The 17148-nt window shown below is 36.8% G+C and overlaps 1 protein-coding gene across 3 annotated transcripts in view; it reads left to right on the top strand.

Annotated features, from left to right (window-relative positions):
- Ptpn4 (protein tyrosine phosphatase non-receptor type 4) overlaps positions 1-17148 on the top strand; it is a 159819-nt gene that overhangs the window by 40974 nt on the left and 101697 nt on the right. For 2 of the 3 annotated variants that reach the window (XM_052200080.1, XM_052200078.1), the window contains exons 3-5: positions 5076-5183; positions 15922-15964; positions 16044-16143. In XM_052200080.1, coding sequence (XP_052056040.1) covers positions 5076-5183; positions 15922-15964; positions 16044-16143 — 251 coding nt within the window. The remainder of the gene's footprint in view (positions 1-5075; positions 5184-15921; positions 15965-16043; positions 16144-17148) is intronic. The other variant, XM_052200079.1, reaches the window with a different exon arrangement.

Raw genomic sequence — 17148 nt, 5'->3', positions numbered from 1 at the left:
AACATGCTAGTTTTTTGCCACAATATACCATGGAATGTCCTGTAGTCATGCAGTCTTTATTCTCATCCAAAAGCTCATGAACCTGGCCTTTATTGTCTATATTCCTGTTCGACTTCTCCCATCTTTACATCCCCCTTACAGCATGCTTTGGCCTGTGTAGCTCTTATCGTTACAGTTTCCCACAGTTCTTAAACAAATCCCACATGTTTTAGAACCCTATGGTTAGGCAGTCACGGCGTCTATCTCAAACCTTGACTTCCCACTTTTCTGTTAGCTTTTTGATGCATTTATACCCAAATAGTGAAACAACTTACTGTGATTTCATGCTCTAAGGATGTGTTAGGCAGAACATCATATATCTGTCGTAGAACAAAGCTGCTTTCTTTGTGGAAGCCAAGAAGCAGAAAGACAAGAAAGATCTAGGGCACAATGCAGCTGTTAGTCACCGTACTTACTCTACCTCCTCAAGTTTCCAGTCTCTCCCCAAATAGCATCCCCTACTGAGGATCAGCTCTTCAACATATGAGCCTCTGGGGGATATTTTATATCTAAACCATAAACTATGCACATATGTTTTCTGTCTCTTGCTCTTGATGCCTTCGTACCCTGAATGCTGCCAGTAAGAAGGCTGTTGTTCTGTGTGGTCCTTTGCTTTGTACTTTCAGAGCCATGAGTTAAAATAAAGGTCTTGTGGTTTAAATTTACCCGATCTGTTTTATTGTGGTGTTTACAACAGACAGTTAATGAAGAAAGGGATGAACAGATTATTTCTTTTTTCATTTGCATTTTTAAAATAATCAGCCCTACTTTTTCAGTGTGGCTACATTAGGAAGAGGGACTAAGAGGTCCAGTGAACCCCTCAAGTCCAGCTTCCTCTTTCAAAGACTACTTTTATTTAATATGTTTGAGTGTTTTGCCTATATGTATTTATATGCAGCATGACCATGTAGTGCCTATGAGAGCCAGAAAGAGAGCATCAAATCCCCTGGAACTGGAGTTGTAGGTGGTTGTGAGGTATCATAGGTGTGTGTGTGGGGTCTAAACCCAGGTCTTGTACAAGAGCAGCCAGTGAGTGCTCTTAACTGCTGAATCATCTCACTAGTCTCTCACTTGTGTTGTTAAAATCTTCCTCCTGCTCTTAAAATTTTCAAAGGTCATTGTTTTTGAAACTGAACTTCTCTCCTGGACTATAGTGTTTCTTATATTGTTCCTTTTAAATCAACAAGTAGCACCATCAGGAATCTATTTGCTAATCCAGATACACAGACATGACATTCTTTTTTTAATTTTTTAAAATATTTTAGATTTATGTATTACATATGCAGTGGCCTGCCTGTATGTATGCCTGCAGGCCAGAAGAGGGCACCAGATCTCATTCCTTTTGGTTGTGAGCCACCTTGTGGTTGCTGGGAACTGAACTCAAGGACCTCTGGTAAAAGCAGCCAATGCTCTTAACCTCTGAGCCATCTCTCCAGCCCCAAACGTGCTATTCTTGATGTGTCATTTTTTTCCCTCATCTGTAGTCAGTTCCCTTTTTGCTAATCCACTATTTGGAATTGGTCCATATGACTTTCTCGTCTTTGATACTCTAATTTAGGTCACCAAAATACATACTAGTTATACAGATTCCCTTAATTGAATCTTTTGTTTTTTAGATTTATTTATTTATTGTTTCATGTGTATATTTTGCTGCATATATGTCTGTGTACCATGTGCATATCTGACATGCATAGAGGCTAGAAGAGGGGCTCTGATTCTGAGTAACTAGAGTTATGAATGGATGTGAGTCACCATTTGAGTTTTAGAAACTGAACTCAGGTCCTTTGCAAAAGCAACAAAGGCATTTAGCCATCTTTCCAGTCCTTTTGGTTTTTATTATCAGCACCTCCATTTCACCACACAAAGCCATATGGCAGCTTTTGTTTCAAATTTTTTAAAACTTTAATATGTTTTAATCAGTTTATTATGTGCACTTAAACTAATTTTTTAAAACTTTAATATGTTTTAATCAGTTTATTATGTGCACTTAAACTGGAGGTATAGCAGGAAATGAGCATATTCCATCTTGTTCAAAAGAAAAGAATGCATTAGACTATCCTTCTTAGCAATTTCTTTTAAAATTAATTCATTTTGTTTTATGTGTGTACCTGTTTTGACAGCATGTATGTCTGTGGACACTAATATACTTGCTGTCCAGGAAGCTGGGAAGAGAGCATCAAATCCCCTTGAACTAGATACAGATGGTTGTGAGCCACTATGTGGGTGCTGGGAATGGAACCTGGGTCCTCTGTAATAGCAACAAATTCTCTTAACCCCTGAACCATCTCTCCAGCCCCACCTTAGCAGCTTTTAAGAAGTAATGCTTAATTTTTCCCTAGACCCATTTAATCAGAATGGGGAAAGGGTAGAGAAGATCGCAGCAGTACTAAATTTTGTTTTAATGCTGATAACCAAAAGGATGCCAGCACATGCTTCCTTCCATTGGCTGTCAATCTCGACACAGTTTTGTTTTTTTGTTTTTTTGTTTTTGTTTTTGTTTTTCGAGACAGGGTTTCTCTGTGTAGCTCTGGCTGTCCTGGAACCCACTCTGTAGACCAGGCTGACCTTGAACTCAGAAATCCACCTGCGTCTGCCTCCCAAGTGCTGGGATTACAGGCAAGCACCACCACTGCCTGGCCTTGACACAGTTTTGACCAGTAAGACATGATATGTAGTCTTTTTGGGTGGTAACTTTACAAGTAAGTTTGCTCTCTTGAACATTATCAGATATGAGTGTGAATCTTGGAGTTGCTGATAATGCTGCTAAAGACCAGCAAATACAGCCAGCCCTGGAATGCAGATGAGGCAGAAGGAAGGGAGGGAACCTAGTTCTTGATTGTTTCTCATTGGCTGATTTAGCTCTACCTTTATACTTTATATTATGAAAAAGAATATGTCCTCTCAACTCTGAGATTGGTTCTATCTTTATTTGCAACCTTTTCTGACTACTACAGCCAATGAGAAGAAATTTTAGTGGTAAAATATACCACTGTTGTATTTTTCTAGTGAACATATTTGATGTGTTTAAGCTATTTCCTTCAATATTGTTTTTATCTTGCTGTTAAGGTATCTGAAGTAGTTGATATAGTTATTGTTTTTGCTTAATACTTACAAATTTAGGCTGCGGAGATGGCCCAGTTGGGTATAAAGAATACAAGTATGAAGGCCTGAAATTAGACCCTTACTTAGTACTCATATAAAAGCTAGCACAGCCAGCCGCGCCTATTTATAACTTCACTCTGGGGTATGGAACCAAGAGGATCCTAGGAACTTTCTGTTCATCCAGTTTATCTGAAATGGTGAGCACAGGTTTAATACTTGACTGTGACTCAAAAATAAGAGAAGGGGCAGGCAAGATGGCTCAGTGGCTAGAAGTATTTGCCAACAATCTTGACTTCTGAGTTCAATCACTGGAACTGACGTGGTGGAAGGAGAGAACTGACTCCTGAAAGTTGAATTCTAACCCCCACATATGTGTCGTGGCATACACAAGTAGACAAAAATAAAAATAATGTAAAAAAATATGGAGCACAGTAGAGGAGATATTTGATATCAACCTGATATCCCCATGTAAGTATTTTTGTATGCACAGACAATTTTCTGTTTCCCAATAATATGTATCATTTTACAGTTTTATAATTAAATATTTTTATCTTACTCATTAAATTTAATTTTTTAATATCTACTCATGGCATGTCACCATGCCATGATACCTTAATTTAATTTCTATTATTATTGATGAAATAGTTTTGTTTTATTAGTTTTACTCATTATTTAGTAAATTACTCAATCATGTCTTTTGTGCAATATTTAGTAGCTCTGGAACATGGGAATAATATCTACATTATTGAATTGGTAAGGTTAAAGTGAGACATTTTCTAAAATTCTATAATTACAAAGTTATATTCTGAAAAATCAAAGGGCTTTCTCAAATATCTAAGAAGTTTTTCCCATTTTTCTGCCTTTTATGACTTTTACACAAAAGTGTATTTAAACTGTAGTCAACTTTTTTTGTTGTTGTTGTTGTTGTTTTAAAGATTTTATTGGGTTAGATTTGACATTTAGGAAAGTGTCAGGATCTTCCCTACTGAAATTCAGATCAACTGACAAATAGACAAGGGAGCCCATGACTAAGTTAACTTTGACATGTCTACCTTTCCCCACAGCCCCTGGGGGACTAGACTGTCCTTCCCGTTTCTCTTTTTAGCTCTCTCCCAGTCTAGCCTGAAGTTCTCTAACCTTTCGGCTACGTTATGGTCTCCTGTATTCATTTTCCAGTTTCTAGTTCCATCCTTCATCTTGTCTGTCTTCCAGGATTTTCTCAGCATGTAGGCTAGAATCAGACCTTCTATTGCCAAATTCTTTACAGATCCCTCCTTTTCTACATAGCAAAGATTCCTCTGTGTGGGTTTCAAGGACATTTAACAGGTAGTCAACTTTCTAATCATATTTCAATAAAGAATAAAAGGTATAGAGAGATAGCATTGACGTGTGTGTGTGTGTGTGTGTGTGTGTGTGTGTGTGTATTTTGGGAAATAGAAGTTTGCGTCTATTATCCAAAATATATACTTTGCAGTTTTACACACACACACACACACACACACACACACACACACACACACACACACACACACACGTTACTGTGGCAGCAATATAAAATAACAAAAATACCAGTATAATAGTCTATAGGATGTGTTTTCAATCAAAAGTTTCTTATCTTTCATATTTATTATTTTCTCTATGAACTGTGTCCTTTAAAAAGTATTATGTCACATGAGAAACTTTACTTTCAACTAAGTCATTGATATAAAAACAGTGACCATTGTAGAATTAAACAAAAAGACAAAAAAATGTATGCAAGGTTAAAAAGCATAAAGCACCAGTTATGGAGGTGCACACCTTTAATCCTAGTGCTCAGGAGGCAGAGGCAGGTGGGTTTCTGTGAGTTTAAGGCCAGTTAGGGCTACTTAGTGAGATCCTGTCTCAAAAAGAAAAGAAATCTTATTGAAGATGCTTTCATATTATTTTTCTTCCAGAAACATGATCAGGGGCAAGTTCTGTTGGATATAGTCTTCAAGCATCTTGATTTGACTGAGCGAGACTATTTTGGTTTACAGTTGGCTGACGATTCCACAGATAACCCAGTAAGTTTAAGCAGTTGCCTTTCATTTCCTTGTAGTTTTTCTCTGTGTCCATTATACAAAGCCCTTTATTATTTAAAGAGTTTTAGTATTTTTAATTGAATGATTAGACTCAATTCTTTTGCCTGTTACACTTTTCTTGTTGTTTTAAGGTATGTAAGTCCATTCCTGTTATTTATAACTGTAAGTCAACCTGTAAGTGTAGTACTAGTTTCATTGTATCTCAGACACCTGAAAACTAAGGCCTATTGCGCTCCAGAGAAAATACCAAGTATGAAGGATAAGGTACGTTTATATTAGTGGTTCTCATCTGTGGGTAGTGACCCCCTTAGCAAGCTTCTGTTTCCCAAAATATATACATTGCAATTATAACAGTAGCAAAATTACAGTTATGACGTAGCAATGAAAATGATTTTATGGTTTGGGATCCCAATCTGTATTAAAGGGTCTCAGCATTGGGAAGGTTGAGAACCATGGCTTTATATAGGTCTACACATAACTGAAATTGGGGTTGGCTTGGGGTGGATATTCTAAGAAAAATCTTTATTTGTTAGTGAAAATTGTCAAAGAATATTTTGTGTTCTTTGAATATATTTATAATTTCAATTATATTATTTGAATAACTTAAAGAATATTTTGTTAGAAGAATATTTTATAACGACCCTTCTCAAATGAGAAATTTCAGAATTGCACAAATCCTCAGTTTTAAGCTCCTTAGTTTCCACCAATCCTTTAGTACTGCCATTCATGGTTCTTCTTAAAGGCATGAGGTCAGAGAAATAGAAAAAAAGATGTGAATCATGGAGATATTTACTTTGACAATTAAGCATTATAAACTGCACTAAAGAAATACACTTTTGAACCTAGATAAAGGATATACTAACATATCTTAGCTGCATTCTTTGCAATTTTATGTGGTTAGACTGTGATAGAATTAACAAATCATGCTATCATTTTGATTGGTGTAACAAAATTCCGTTTTTGTTTTTTGTTTTTCTTTTGTTTGTTAATACTTTATTAGGATTTTCTAACAGACAGAGCATAACACAAACCAAATAAAAAATTTAATTTCTGTAGTTAATAAAAATAAATGACATTCTGATTCTTCCCCTTGGTTAGAGGAAAGCATTGATAGGCACGGTTGACACTTGTGTACAGTGATATGCACAAGGTAATTTTTAACCAATAAAATCCTAGCGTCTGCCCTTCAGTTTCCCCTTAAAACACAGGAACCATGCTCCCATAATTTCTCTGTTTCAAACAACATGTTGCTTAAGTAGCCCACAATGAGAACTCAGTTCTCAGTTCTCAGCCTATCAATGTTGAGATTATAGTGTGTGCTACCACACCTCATCAAGAGGAGTATATTTTGAAAGAAACATTTTGTATTTAGAAAAATTGTAGATTGAAGACAGGGTTCTCTGAATCAGTATTTTAATATTCTGTTTCTTGGCTTGGAGGGATGGCTCAGCTAGCTTCTTTCTCTTGCAGAGGACTTGTGTTTATTTTCCAGCACCCATATGACAGCTCACAATTCCCTGAGAGTCCAGTTCTACGGGATCTAATGGTCTCTTCTAGTCTCTGTGGGCTCTGACACACATGGTATACATAGACTCATGTGGGCAAACATACTATAAATTCCAAATTCTATTTATAAGGCTGTTTCAATAGAATAGTTAAGGAATTTTAAATTCTCTTAAAAGAGACTTTGGAAAAATTTCAGTGTATCACTCATATTTAAACACTTTTAAGTCATTATTTGAATCCAGGGAGGTAAGTCCTGAGTTACTTATAACATTAATAAAACTAAAATCTTGGTCATCTTAATTCCCTGTGCTCATTTAAAAAAAAAACAAAAAACAAAAAACAAAAAACAAAACAGAAACACAGAACTGTTATTTCTACCACAGAACTTTATATTTAAATGTTTAGAAAGAGCTATCTAAATATAACAGAGTTTTAGGCTCTTAGGAGTTCAGTTCTTATAGTGTTCCACTATTAATTGGGGTGTGTGTGTGTGTGTGTGTGTGTTTATTTGTGCATGCATGCGTGCATGTGTGCGCACGTGTGTGCATGTATATAAATGTGTGGGTGTGAAGGACAGAACGGGAAGTGGGATGTCTTCCTGTATCATTCTCTACCTTGTTTTAAGATAGGATTTCTCACTGAACTGAAAGCTTATTGTTTTGGTGAGGATGGCTTACCAGCAAGCTTTCCCATCTACCCGTCTGCATCCCCTAATGCCTGGGGTTATAGGCAAAAACAGCCATGCCTAGTTTTTATGTGGGTGCTAACGGTTCAAACTCAGGTCTTCATGTGTGCACTGTAAGATGGTGCATTCTTACCATCTCCCCAGCCCCCCAGTTGTCACAGTGAAATTATTTTAAAGCTTTTGAGGATAATTAATATATTAAAAGAAAGGGATTCTGTTCTTTAAAGAAAAAGGAATAAGAGTAATATTTATGAAGTGTCTATTATAGATTTGTTAATCAACCCCTTTTGCATTTCATTCTTACTGTGAATAAAAGTATCAAGTGTTTAAATGAAAAATAAATACTTATAAAAGTATACAAATTCAATGAAACATTTATTAGTTAAATATCCAAGAAAGGATGTTAACTCTCTTCTTTTTTTTCCATTTTTTTTTTTATTGAATATAATCTTCATTACATTTCAAATGGTAAAACCTTTTCTGGTTTCCCCCCTCCCCTAAAACCCCTAACCTCTCCTCCCACCCCCTACCTCCAAGTATATGCCCTTCTACCCGACCCACTCCCACCTCTCTCCCCCTCGATTTCCCTTTGTTGGGACGTCTATTGAGCCTTCACCTGACCAAGGACCACTCCTCCCACTGATGCCCGACAAGGCATTCCTCTGCCACATTTTTGGCTGGAACCATGTGTACCCTTAGTTGATGGTTTAGTCCCTGGGAGTCCTGGGGCATCTGGGTGGCCTACATCGTTGTTATTCCCATGGGTCTGTAGACCCCTACAGCTCTTTCGGACTACCCTCCAACTCCTCCATTAGGGACCCCACGCCCAGACCAATGGTTGGCTGCTAGCGTCTTTTAACTTCCTTCTATCTGAAAAAGCCTATGCTTTTTTCTCAACTGAAGTTTCCTCATGAGATAATATACCTAGTGGATGGCTCAGGAGCTAAAGGCACTTGGCATGTAAGCCTGCTGAACAGAGTTTTATTCTTGGAGCTTCTGTAAACGGTGGAAGAGAGAACTGACTCAACAGCACTGCCCTCTGACCTCCAAATACATGCTGTGGTGTGCATTCACTCCATACACAGTAAAAGAGGAAAACGATGGTAGGCATGAAATGAGATCATCATCACTGATCAAAAGGAATGCTCTAAGAATTCCTATCTGTTTTTAGTTTTAAATCCAAAATATTTGTGTTGTATGTGCTATGTTTATGCATATGTAGTTTATATATAATATATACAAACACACATACACACTAGTTTTGGAAAATAGAAGTTATTCTTACCTTTGGAAAATAGGTGTTGAAATTTAATTGAATTTATTAAAAAATGAAAAGGACATCTGAATCTTTTATTTTTGTTGTTTTACAGCAAATAATGTAACCTTACCTCACTGTCTATTTAGCATCTTTCTTGCTTACATACAGATAAACTTTAGGTTTTTGAAGTTTGTAACCTTTAACATTTACCACAACTTTAGCATTTGGCTTAATATACTTGGTTTGGTTGATTGACTTGTTTTGTTGTTTTGTCTTTTGTTTTTTTCTCTTTGTTTTTTGAACAGGGTATCATCATGTAGAGCATGCTTGCTTAAAACCCTCAATCTTGTCAGTGTTTCTACTGCTGGGTTACAGGTGTGCTCTGTCACTGATTTAATATAATGTACAATAATAATCTACACTAAGTATACTTTAGTGAGGAAAGCAATGAATTATATAATATTCATTATGCATAATTTTAAAAGTAGTTAAGGTTCATTTATCATCATGCTGTTAAGGCTTTATGTTTATGATTCTTGTGCATTTCCCTTTTTTGTCTCTTTTTTCTACGTTGAATTACAATATCTATCAGTAGGACAAAGATTAGATTATAGATAACTGTTAGTTTGATCCTCCTTCAGGTTCTACTGACATTTTTCATTGTGGACATACTTTGTTGGTTCTTCTCTATCTTTGTGATTTTCAAACTTTGGATTGCATGAAAATTACACAGGAAGAGATTTAGTAGAGGTCACATAGAAGATGGTCATTATTATTATCGTTGTTATCATTTTTTAATTTATTTATATATATATATATATATTTTTTTTTTTTTACCAATTTGTGATTTGGCGTAAGTGGCTAAAATACTTGCTTGTATTTCAAATGTTAATGTTTTGTTTTCTCTTGAAAAACATGCTTCTTCTGTCATATTTCAGATTCTTATTTCTGGTTGCACACATTTCTTTGGTAGTCTACTGAGTGTCCTTAGTAGTGATAGTGGGCTCTTTCTTAACCTTTTTTGGGAGAGAATGACAGATAACTCAGGAATCAAGATATTTCAGAAAGAAGCAACAGTATGTACAGAAATTCGTGGTTTTCAAAGTGACCATACAAGAATGCTATAAGAGGTCTCTTGAAGTTTCATTAGGCAGTAATGCAACAATGGGTAAAAGATGGGCTTTAAGCAGTCTGTGACTCTATGTAGTTCCTTTTAATCCTGTAGCTGTCTGCTTATAGTGTAGCCACTGACATAAGGTAGCAAATTAAAGACAGTTGGAATAATGAAATCACTTTGAGAAGTACTAATTAGCTAAGAATTGTGGAGTACAACTTTAATCTCAGCACTTGGAAGGCAAAGCAGGAGGACCTCTGAGATTGAGACCAGCCTGGTCTACAAAGTGAGTTCCAGGATAGCTAAGGCTACACAGAGAAACCCTGTCTCAGGGAAGAAAGAGAAGTAATTGAGAATGAAGAAAAGTGAGTGAGATTTCAGGGAAGAGACTTACACAACTCATTCCAGCAGCATTTTGTAAGTTCTAGATGATTTTTCTCATAGTTTACTATGTGGTTGCTAAGTTATATTGATTTCTAGATTTTAAAACTACCTTATTCCTTTGTTATAAACCCCAGAGCATCCAATTAATTATGTCATAATCTTGTATTTTTGGTAAACTTTTATTCTAGCAGTTTGTTTTATTATTCCTAGTGTGTACTGGTAAATTATTATATCATGTAGACACTTTTACCTTTTCCTGTCCAGTCTTTATTCTGTTTGTTGATCATTATTTCCTCTTCATTGTTGCACAGCAGGGGTTCACTAGGACACAGTTTAATAGTAGTGACAAGGGAGGTTTGTCTTTTTCCCCTCCGAACCTTTTCACCAACAACTGTGCCATGAGCCCTAGGTGTTTTGTTTTTGTTTTTTAAGCTAAATAAGCATAATTGAAGCATTATTTATATTAAATTTAATATCCATCCATAGTGAAAAACCAAGCCAAAAGTACCCTTTCAGTATGAAAAAGAATATTTGCCAAACACCGACTTCTTTGCCTTAGGGAAATGAAAGGTTAGTATGCATCCACTGGAATCAATGAAGTAAATATTCCTAGGCAGTCTGCTGGCAGAAATAAAAATTTCAAGGTGATGTACTCAGCTACCTGAGAAACTGAGTTAAATCACAACTCCGAGGACTATAAGTATTGCTAACTCCAAGGACTTAGAGTTCAAGGTCAGCCTTGATGAAACCCCATCTCAAAATTGAAAGTATAGAAAGGCTTGGAAATATATTTCACTTGTAATGTACTTGCCTAGCATATATAAAGCCTTAGGTTCAATCCCCAGAACCTCAACATAGACAAATAATTAATGATTATTATCAACTATTGGTAGTAATACAGTACAAAAGACATCTTCTTGTAAACAGTCATTTGTTCTTATAATTTCAGCACACAGGATGCCAGGGAAGAAGAATTGTGAATATTTTTTTTTGTGCATATAGTGTGTGGCAGTCAGAGAACAATTTGATAGTAGTTAGTTCTCTCCTTCCACTTTTTGGGTCCCAGGGATCTACCTTGGGTGGTCAGGTTTGGTGGTGCCTTTATTCACTAAACCATTTTGCTGGGTCTTTACTCCTTTTGTAAAAGTTTCTGGTTGGTTTTTGTTGTTGTTTTGTTTTGGTTTGGTATTTTTCGTTGCTGTTGTTGGGGTATTCTTGGACCTTTCTATCCATGTATATAATCTCTCAGCAGAAGTCTGTGAGGCTTGTAAGTCTGTGTTTGTCTGGACCTTGGCTTCTCACTGATTTATCCTTCAAAACTCACCTTCAGTCATCTGCAGTTCTGCCTTTCTGTTTTCTGACATCTCACACGCATTGCCTGCCTCATAAACAGGGTTGGCCGTTGGCCAAAAAACTAGAAAGGTATAAATCTTACCTCCTACTGGGTTTCTTTTCAAGAACAGATTTGCCTTTTTCTACTTTTGGTTATTTTTAACAGAACATGTATATGTGTGCTGGTATGTGCATGCCTTTAACAATGGTTAGGAAATCTTAAGAAGGATTGGATTATTAGAAAAATCAAGCCAGAGGAATATCTCCAGAATGTGGACAGAAGAGAACGAGATATTATTTGAAGAAGTTAATGGCCCAAAGCCTCCCAAATTTGAATAAACATCTGGGTGGTTAAAAACTTAGCAAACAGGGTGGTAGCAGCCGCGGCATACACATTGAATCCCAGCAATCGATAGGCAGAGACAAGTGGATCTCTGACAGTTCGAGGGCAGCCTGGTCTACAAAGCAAGTTCTAGGACAGCCTGTTATACCGAGGGATCCTGTCTGGAAAAACAACTGTTGGCAAAGAGAATCTTGAAAGAAGTGAGAGATAAATGACTCAACAGGTACAGAGGATTTTCAGTGTAATAGGTAATCTTGGTACAAAACTTGCAAGCCAGAGGCAGTGGAGTAATATAATTAACATAGAAGAAATCCACAGTAACAGACAGATTCTTAATCCAGCAAACTGACTTCAACTGAGGGAGTGCCAAGTATGAGACCTCTTGTCTTAGGGCTTGGGAGGCTGAGACTGGAGGACTGGGAGAGAAAGCCAAGCTGGTTACATAGGAAGATTTAGTCTCACAAAACAAAATGAGGTGCCAGGGTGGAGCTTACGGCATTCTCATCTCAGGCCAATGACAGCTGAGGGAGTTCGTCACCACTAGATTTACCTTAAATCCTTAGGGGAAAGCCTTCAAGTTGAAATGGAAAGGGACTAGACAGTACATTAGGGCCACACTAGAAGTTTTCCCACAGGATTCAATACTTTAGTATTTCTGTGATAAAATACCTGACAGAGACTTACAGAAGCTTACAGTCCATGAGGGGTTAGCTCATCATGGTGGGCGGGGCTAGTGAAGCAGGGAAGAGTGGCTCACATCCTGGTGAGCCGGGAACTAGATCAACATGGACACTAGTTCTTAAAGCCTTGCAACAGCATAGCAATTCCTCACCAGATGCTGAGAGTCAGACTAGGTATTGTATCTTTACTCCAAAGATGGAAAGTATTTACACACACACACACACATCTTACAGAAAAATTCAAATGAAAATAAGTGTTTAACAAAATAGATACCAACATTTGAAGAAAGTCAAGACCATGAACTAGATTTACCCAATGAATAAACCATGTTTTATGCTGGTGGGGAACAACCTGTAAAGATAAACAAATAGTATCAATCTTAGGGGTTAAAGAGATAAATTGAATTTTTACGTAGGAATTGCAAATAACAGGGCTTGTTACATTAATAGGTATGCAGTACATGTTAACATAGAGCATCTTTCAGTGCTGGCCATACTAATGAGGACTGGAGTTTGATATTACAGGAACCCAAGAAAAAGCTGAACACAGCAGTGTATGCTTAGATTCTAAGCAGCGAGGGGGCAGAGGCAAGAGGAGCTCTGTGACTTACTGGCCTTGTTTCAAAAATAAAGTGGTGGCTCAGTGGCTAAGTGTGCTTGCTGCCATACCTAATGACCTGAATTTGGTCCCTGGGACCCACATGGTGGAAAGAGAAATGACTCCTACACATAGTCCTTTGACCTCAGTGTCAGCACAATGGTGTACGTATGTGCACCCAATAAAATGTAATAATTTTTATAAAGTAAGGTGTTGAATGATTGGGAAGAACACCGAATATTGATTTCTGCTCTCCATATGTACCCATGTACCCACACACAGACTGCAGTGTGGCATGATACAAGAAAAAAAGAACAATTTTTGTAATTATAGTTGCTATAGTTAAAAAAAAAATACTAAAACCCACTAGCTAAGATACAGATGCTGTGGAAGTTAAGCTTTCAACATAATGACAATAGTGTCAAGTCTAATCTGACAATCACATAATCTGTTTCTTGTGAACTTTTTCCAGAATAAAAGCATATATTGGCCACATTGGGGCAGAATTTAGTCCTTGTTCAGTTCTCCTTAAAAGTAAAATATTCTGATACAAGAAACACAAATACTTAAATAAATGTGGGGACACAGCTTAGAAATAATATAATAATAAGCATTGAGAAACTTAACAGCACTCACGGGTGACAGCAGTGAGACAGGACTTAGGGTCTTGATTACAACCATGAAGGTGGAACACTGGTTGACATATAGTACTAGACTGTTAAATGACAGCATTCATAATAAAAAGATCATTGAACCAAAAGATCCTTGTGAGAGATTCAGTCTCAGAAAAGGTGCATGGCTACCAAGGAACAATATCCAAGATTATCCTCCATTCTTCATGTACATATATACTCCTGTTCCAGCACACACGCTCATGCAATTGCACTGGAATACCCACATATATGTGAGCATGTGTGCATACTTGAATATACAAGTATGCACACAAAGTAAAATACTTTGTGTGCATACTTGTATATTCAAGTTTATAATACTTGTTTTCAAAGTGTACCCTAGGCTTGAAAATATTTGTATACACAAAAATTTGTTCTTAGATGTTTATAGCACTGTTATTCATAAAGAACAGAATAACCTGACCATCTAAAAGGGACACATCTATGGATTGGAATATTAATCAGCAATAAAATGCAGTTTGTGTAATTTAGTTTTAGTTGTCAGCTTGATACAATCTGGAATCACCTGGGAAAGGCATCCCAATGAGGGACTGTCCAAGATGACCTGTGGGCATGTCTGTGTGAGATTTCCTAGAGTATGTTAATTGATATAGGAAGGAGAGCCTAAAAGTAGGTGCCACGATCCCATGGTCCTGCACTGTATTGAAAGGAGACCGTGAGCAAAGCTCACACGTGAATGCGTGTGCTATTGCTGTTGGCTCTTAGCCTTGGATGTGCTATGAGTAACTGGCTGCTCCAACCTCCTGCAGCTGTGACTGCCCTTCTGTTGTGGACTTTTAGTGGACCTGGACCTGTGAGCTAAAACAAATCCCTTCTCCTTTACATTGCTTTTGTTGATGTATTTTATCACAACAATTAGAAATAAACTTAAGACACAGTGACATACCATGTTCTCTCATTAGCATGGCACTAATTATGGAAAGCTTATGTTGCTTGGGTACAGAGGTGTGGTGCCACACGCTTGTATCTCTAGCACCTTGGAGGCTCTGGCAGGAGGTTTATAAGTTCAAAGCCAAAGTTAGAGATCTGTCTCAAAATTGGAACCCAACATACATTGATTTTTATATTTTTAAAAATTGTGATCAAAATTGAATATATTTTTATATTTAAATGCTATTTATTCCCTAGTTGTGAATTTACTGTTCATTGTCTGCTTTGCTATTAATATTGGTCTTTTTCTTGTTGGTGTATAAGATTTTTTTATGTGGGTTGATTTGTTTTTTAATTGTTTGTTTCATTTTGTTTTTTTGCGTTTACTTATTGTGGGTGTATGTATGATGGTGTGCACCTGTGCCACAGCACATGTGTGGAGGTTAGAGAACAACTTTTGAGAATCAAGTCTCCCTCTACTGTATGATTTTTAAGGGATTAATTTCAGGTTATCAGACTTGACTGCCAGTGCCATTCTCACTGAGCCATCTTGCCAGCTCCTTCCTAGGTTTTGTTTTTGTTTTTTTATGTGAATGATCTTTTTATGTGAACACTGTCCTTAACACCCCAGCACCACATGTCATCAATGTTCCACTTTCACGGTTTGAATCAAGACCCTAAGTTCTGTCTCAGTGCGGTCATTCATGAGTGTTGTTAAGTTTCTCAATGCTTATTTATTATATTATTTCTAAGCTGTGTTCCCACATTTGTGTAAGTACTTGTGTTTCTTGTATCAGGATATTTTGTTTTTCAGGACAACTGAACAAGGACATCAGGCTTTGGGTAGATTAATCTCACATTTATATAATCATTAAAGTAGTTTATGACTGTATGAGTTTGCTGTAATGCAACAGACTGAGCAAAAGTGACAGGGGCAAAGGAGTTTATTTTGTCTTATAGGTTACAGTCTAGCAGGGGACATCAAGGCAGGAGCATGACAGAGAAACCCTGAAGAAATTTTGCTTACTGACTTGCTCCCATATTCATTCTTGACTCCCTTTGTAATGCAGCCCAGATGTACCTGCCTAGGATTAGTATCGCCCTTCTACATCACTAGCAGCCAAGAAACATTACTTCTAAGTTACTGTTTTACATTAAGCCCTTTTCAAAAATGCAGTCTTCAAGTGGAACAGATTTGTAATAACTGATATGCTACTTCTTCAGGGAAAAAAAGGAAACTCTCTTCTTTATTTTTCAGAGGTGGCTGGATCCAAACAAACCAATAAGAAAGCAGCTAAAGAGTGAGCATACCTATTATTTACTTGATGTTTTGAAAATATGCCTTATAAAGATGATGGACGAATATAATCTAATAATTAGAGCTGTTTTTGTTAATTCTAGGAGGATCACCTTACAATTTGAACTTTAGAGTCAAATTCTTTGTAAGTGACCCCAACAAGTTACAAGAAGAGTATACAAGGTTGGTTTATGGAACTATATCTTTTGAAAATATTGTCAGAGATCTAATATGAAAAAATAAAATTAACTAGGCAAAAATAAATAACCATGCTAAAAAATTTGAACTTCCAAACTGGTGTATAGAAAGTTTATAAATATTCCAAGGTACTGTTTGCGCCACGAATGGGAGAACTGTTAGGAATTGGTCACGTAGAGCCAGCTCATCTAGCCCAGGCAGCAGTGCTGAAATTAAAGGGGAAATGCAATGGCACTGGACTGTAGCCAAGGCATGCTGCATAGTGAGAGTTTGTGTATGTATGTGTGTGTGTGTGTATGTGTGTATATGTATATGTATATGTATATATATATATTCATGCAAAAGTATAATCTTGTTTTTTCTTTTCACTAAGTACAACATAAAATTTCTAAAATATGCATATAGTTATCACGTGCAGGATGTATTTTTAAGACCAAGAAAATATGCTGGACTTTATAAAAGATATTGCAGATAAAGCATATTTGGGCATCTATTTACTACATGTTCTAAGTCTTTTTTTTTTTTAATTTTAAATTCCCCTTTTTAAAGATTTATTTATTTATTTTTATGTACATGAGTACACTGTTGCTCTCTTCAGACACACCAGAAGAGAGCATTGGATCCCATTACAGGTGTATGGTTGCTGGGAATTGAACTCAGGACCTCTGGAAGAGCAGTAACTGCTCTTAACTGGCCTTAACTGCTGAGCCATCTCTCCGGCCCCCACGTTCTGAATCTTAGCTTGTCACTTGTCCTTGAGAAAGTACTCAAGAATGAGCATAGCAGTGCTCTGGAGAACTGGGCAGAATGTTTAGGGTAGAAGTAAGAGCGATGACAGTCGTCACAGGAGGCTGTGTAAGAGCAGATTGCTGTACTTGGTGAAATGCAGAATTAGTAATTTAAATTGAATACTATCCCCTTTGTACACTTCCTAGTTATAATTCATACCAACCTCAAAACCTTTGACCTCCAATTTGTCCTGCCTGCAAG

The sequence above is a fragment of the Apodemus sylvaticus genome, chromosome 12, assembly GCF_947179515.1.
Source record: "Apodemus sylvaticus chromosome 12, mApoSyl1.1, whole genome shotgun sequence".
Taxonomy (NCBI): Eukaryota; Metazoa; Chordata; class Mammalia; order Rodentia; family Muridae; genus Apodemus; species Apodemus sylvaticus.
The sequence above is the reverse complement of the archived record's forward strand: the minus strand, read 5'-3'. Positions and strand labels throughout refer to the sequence as shown.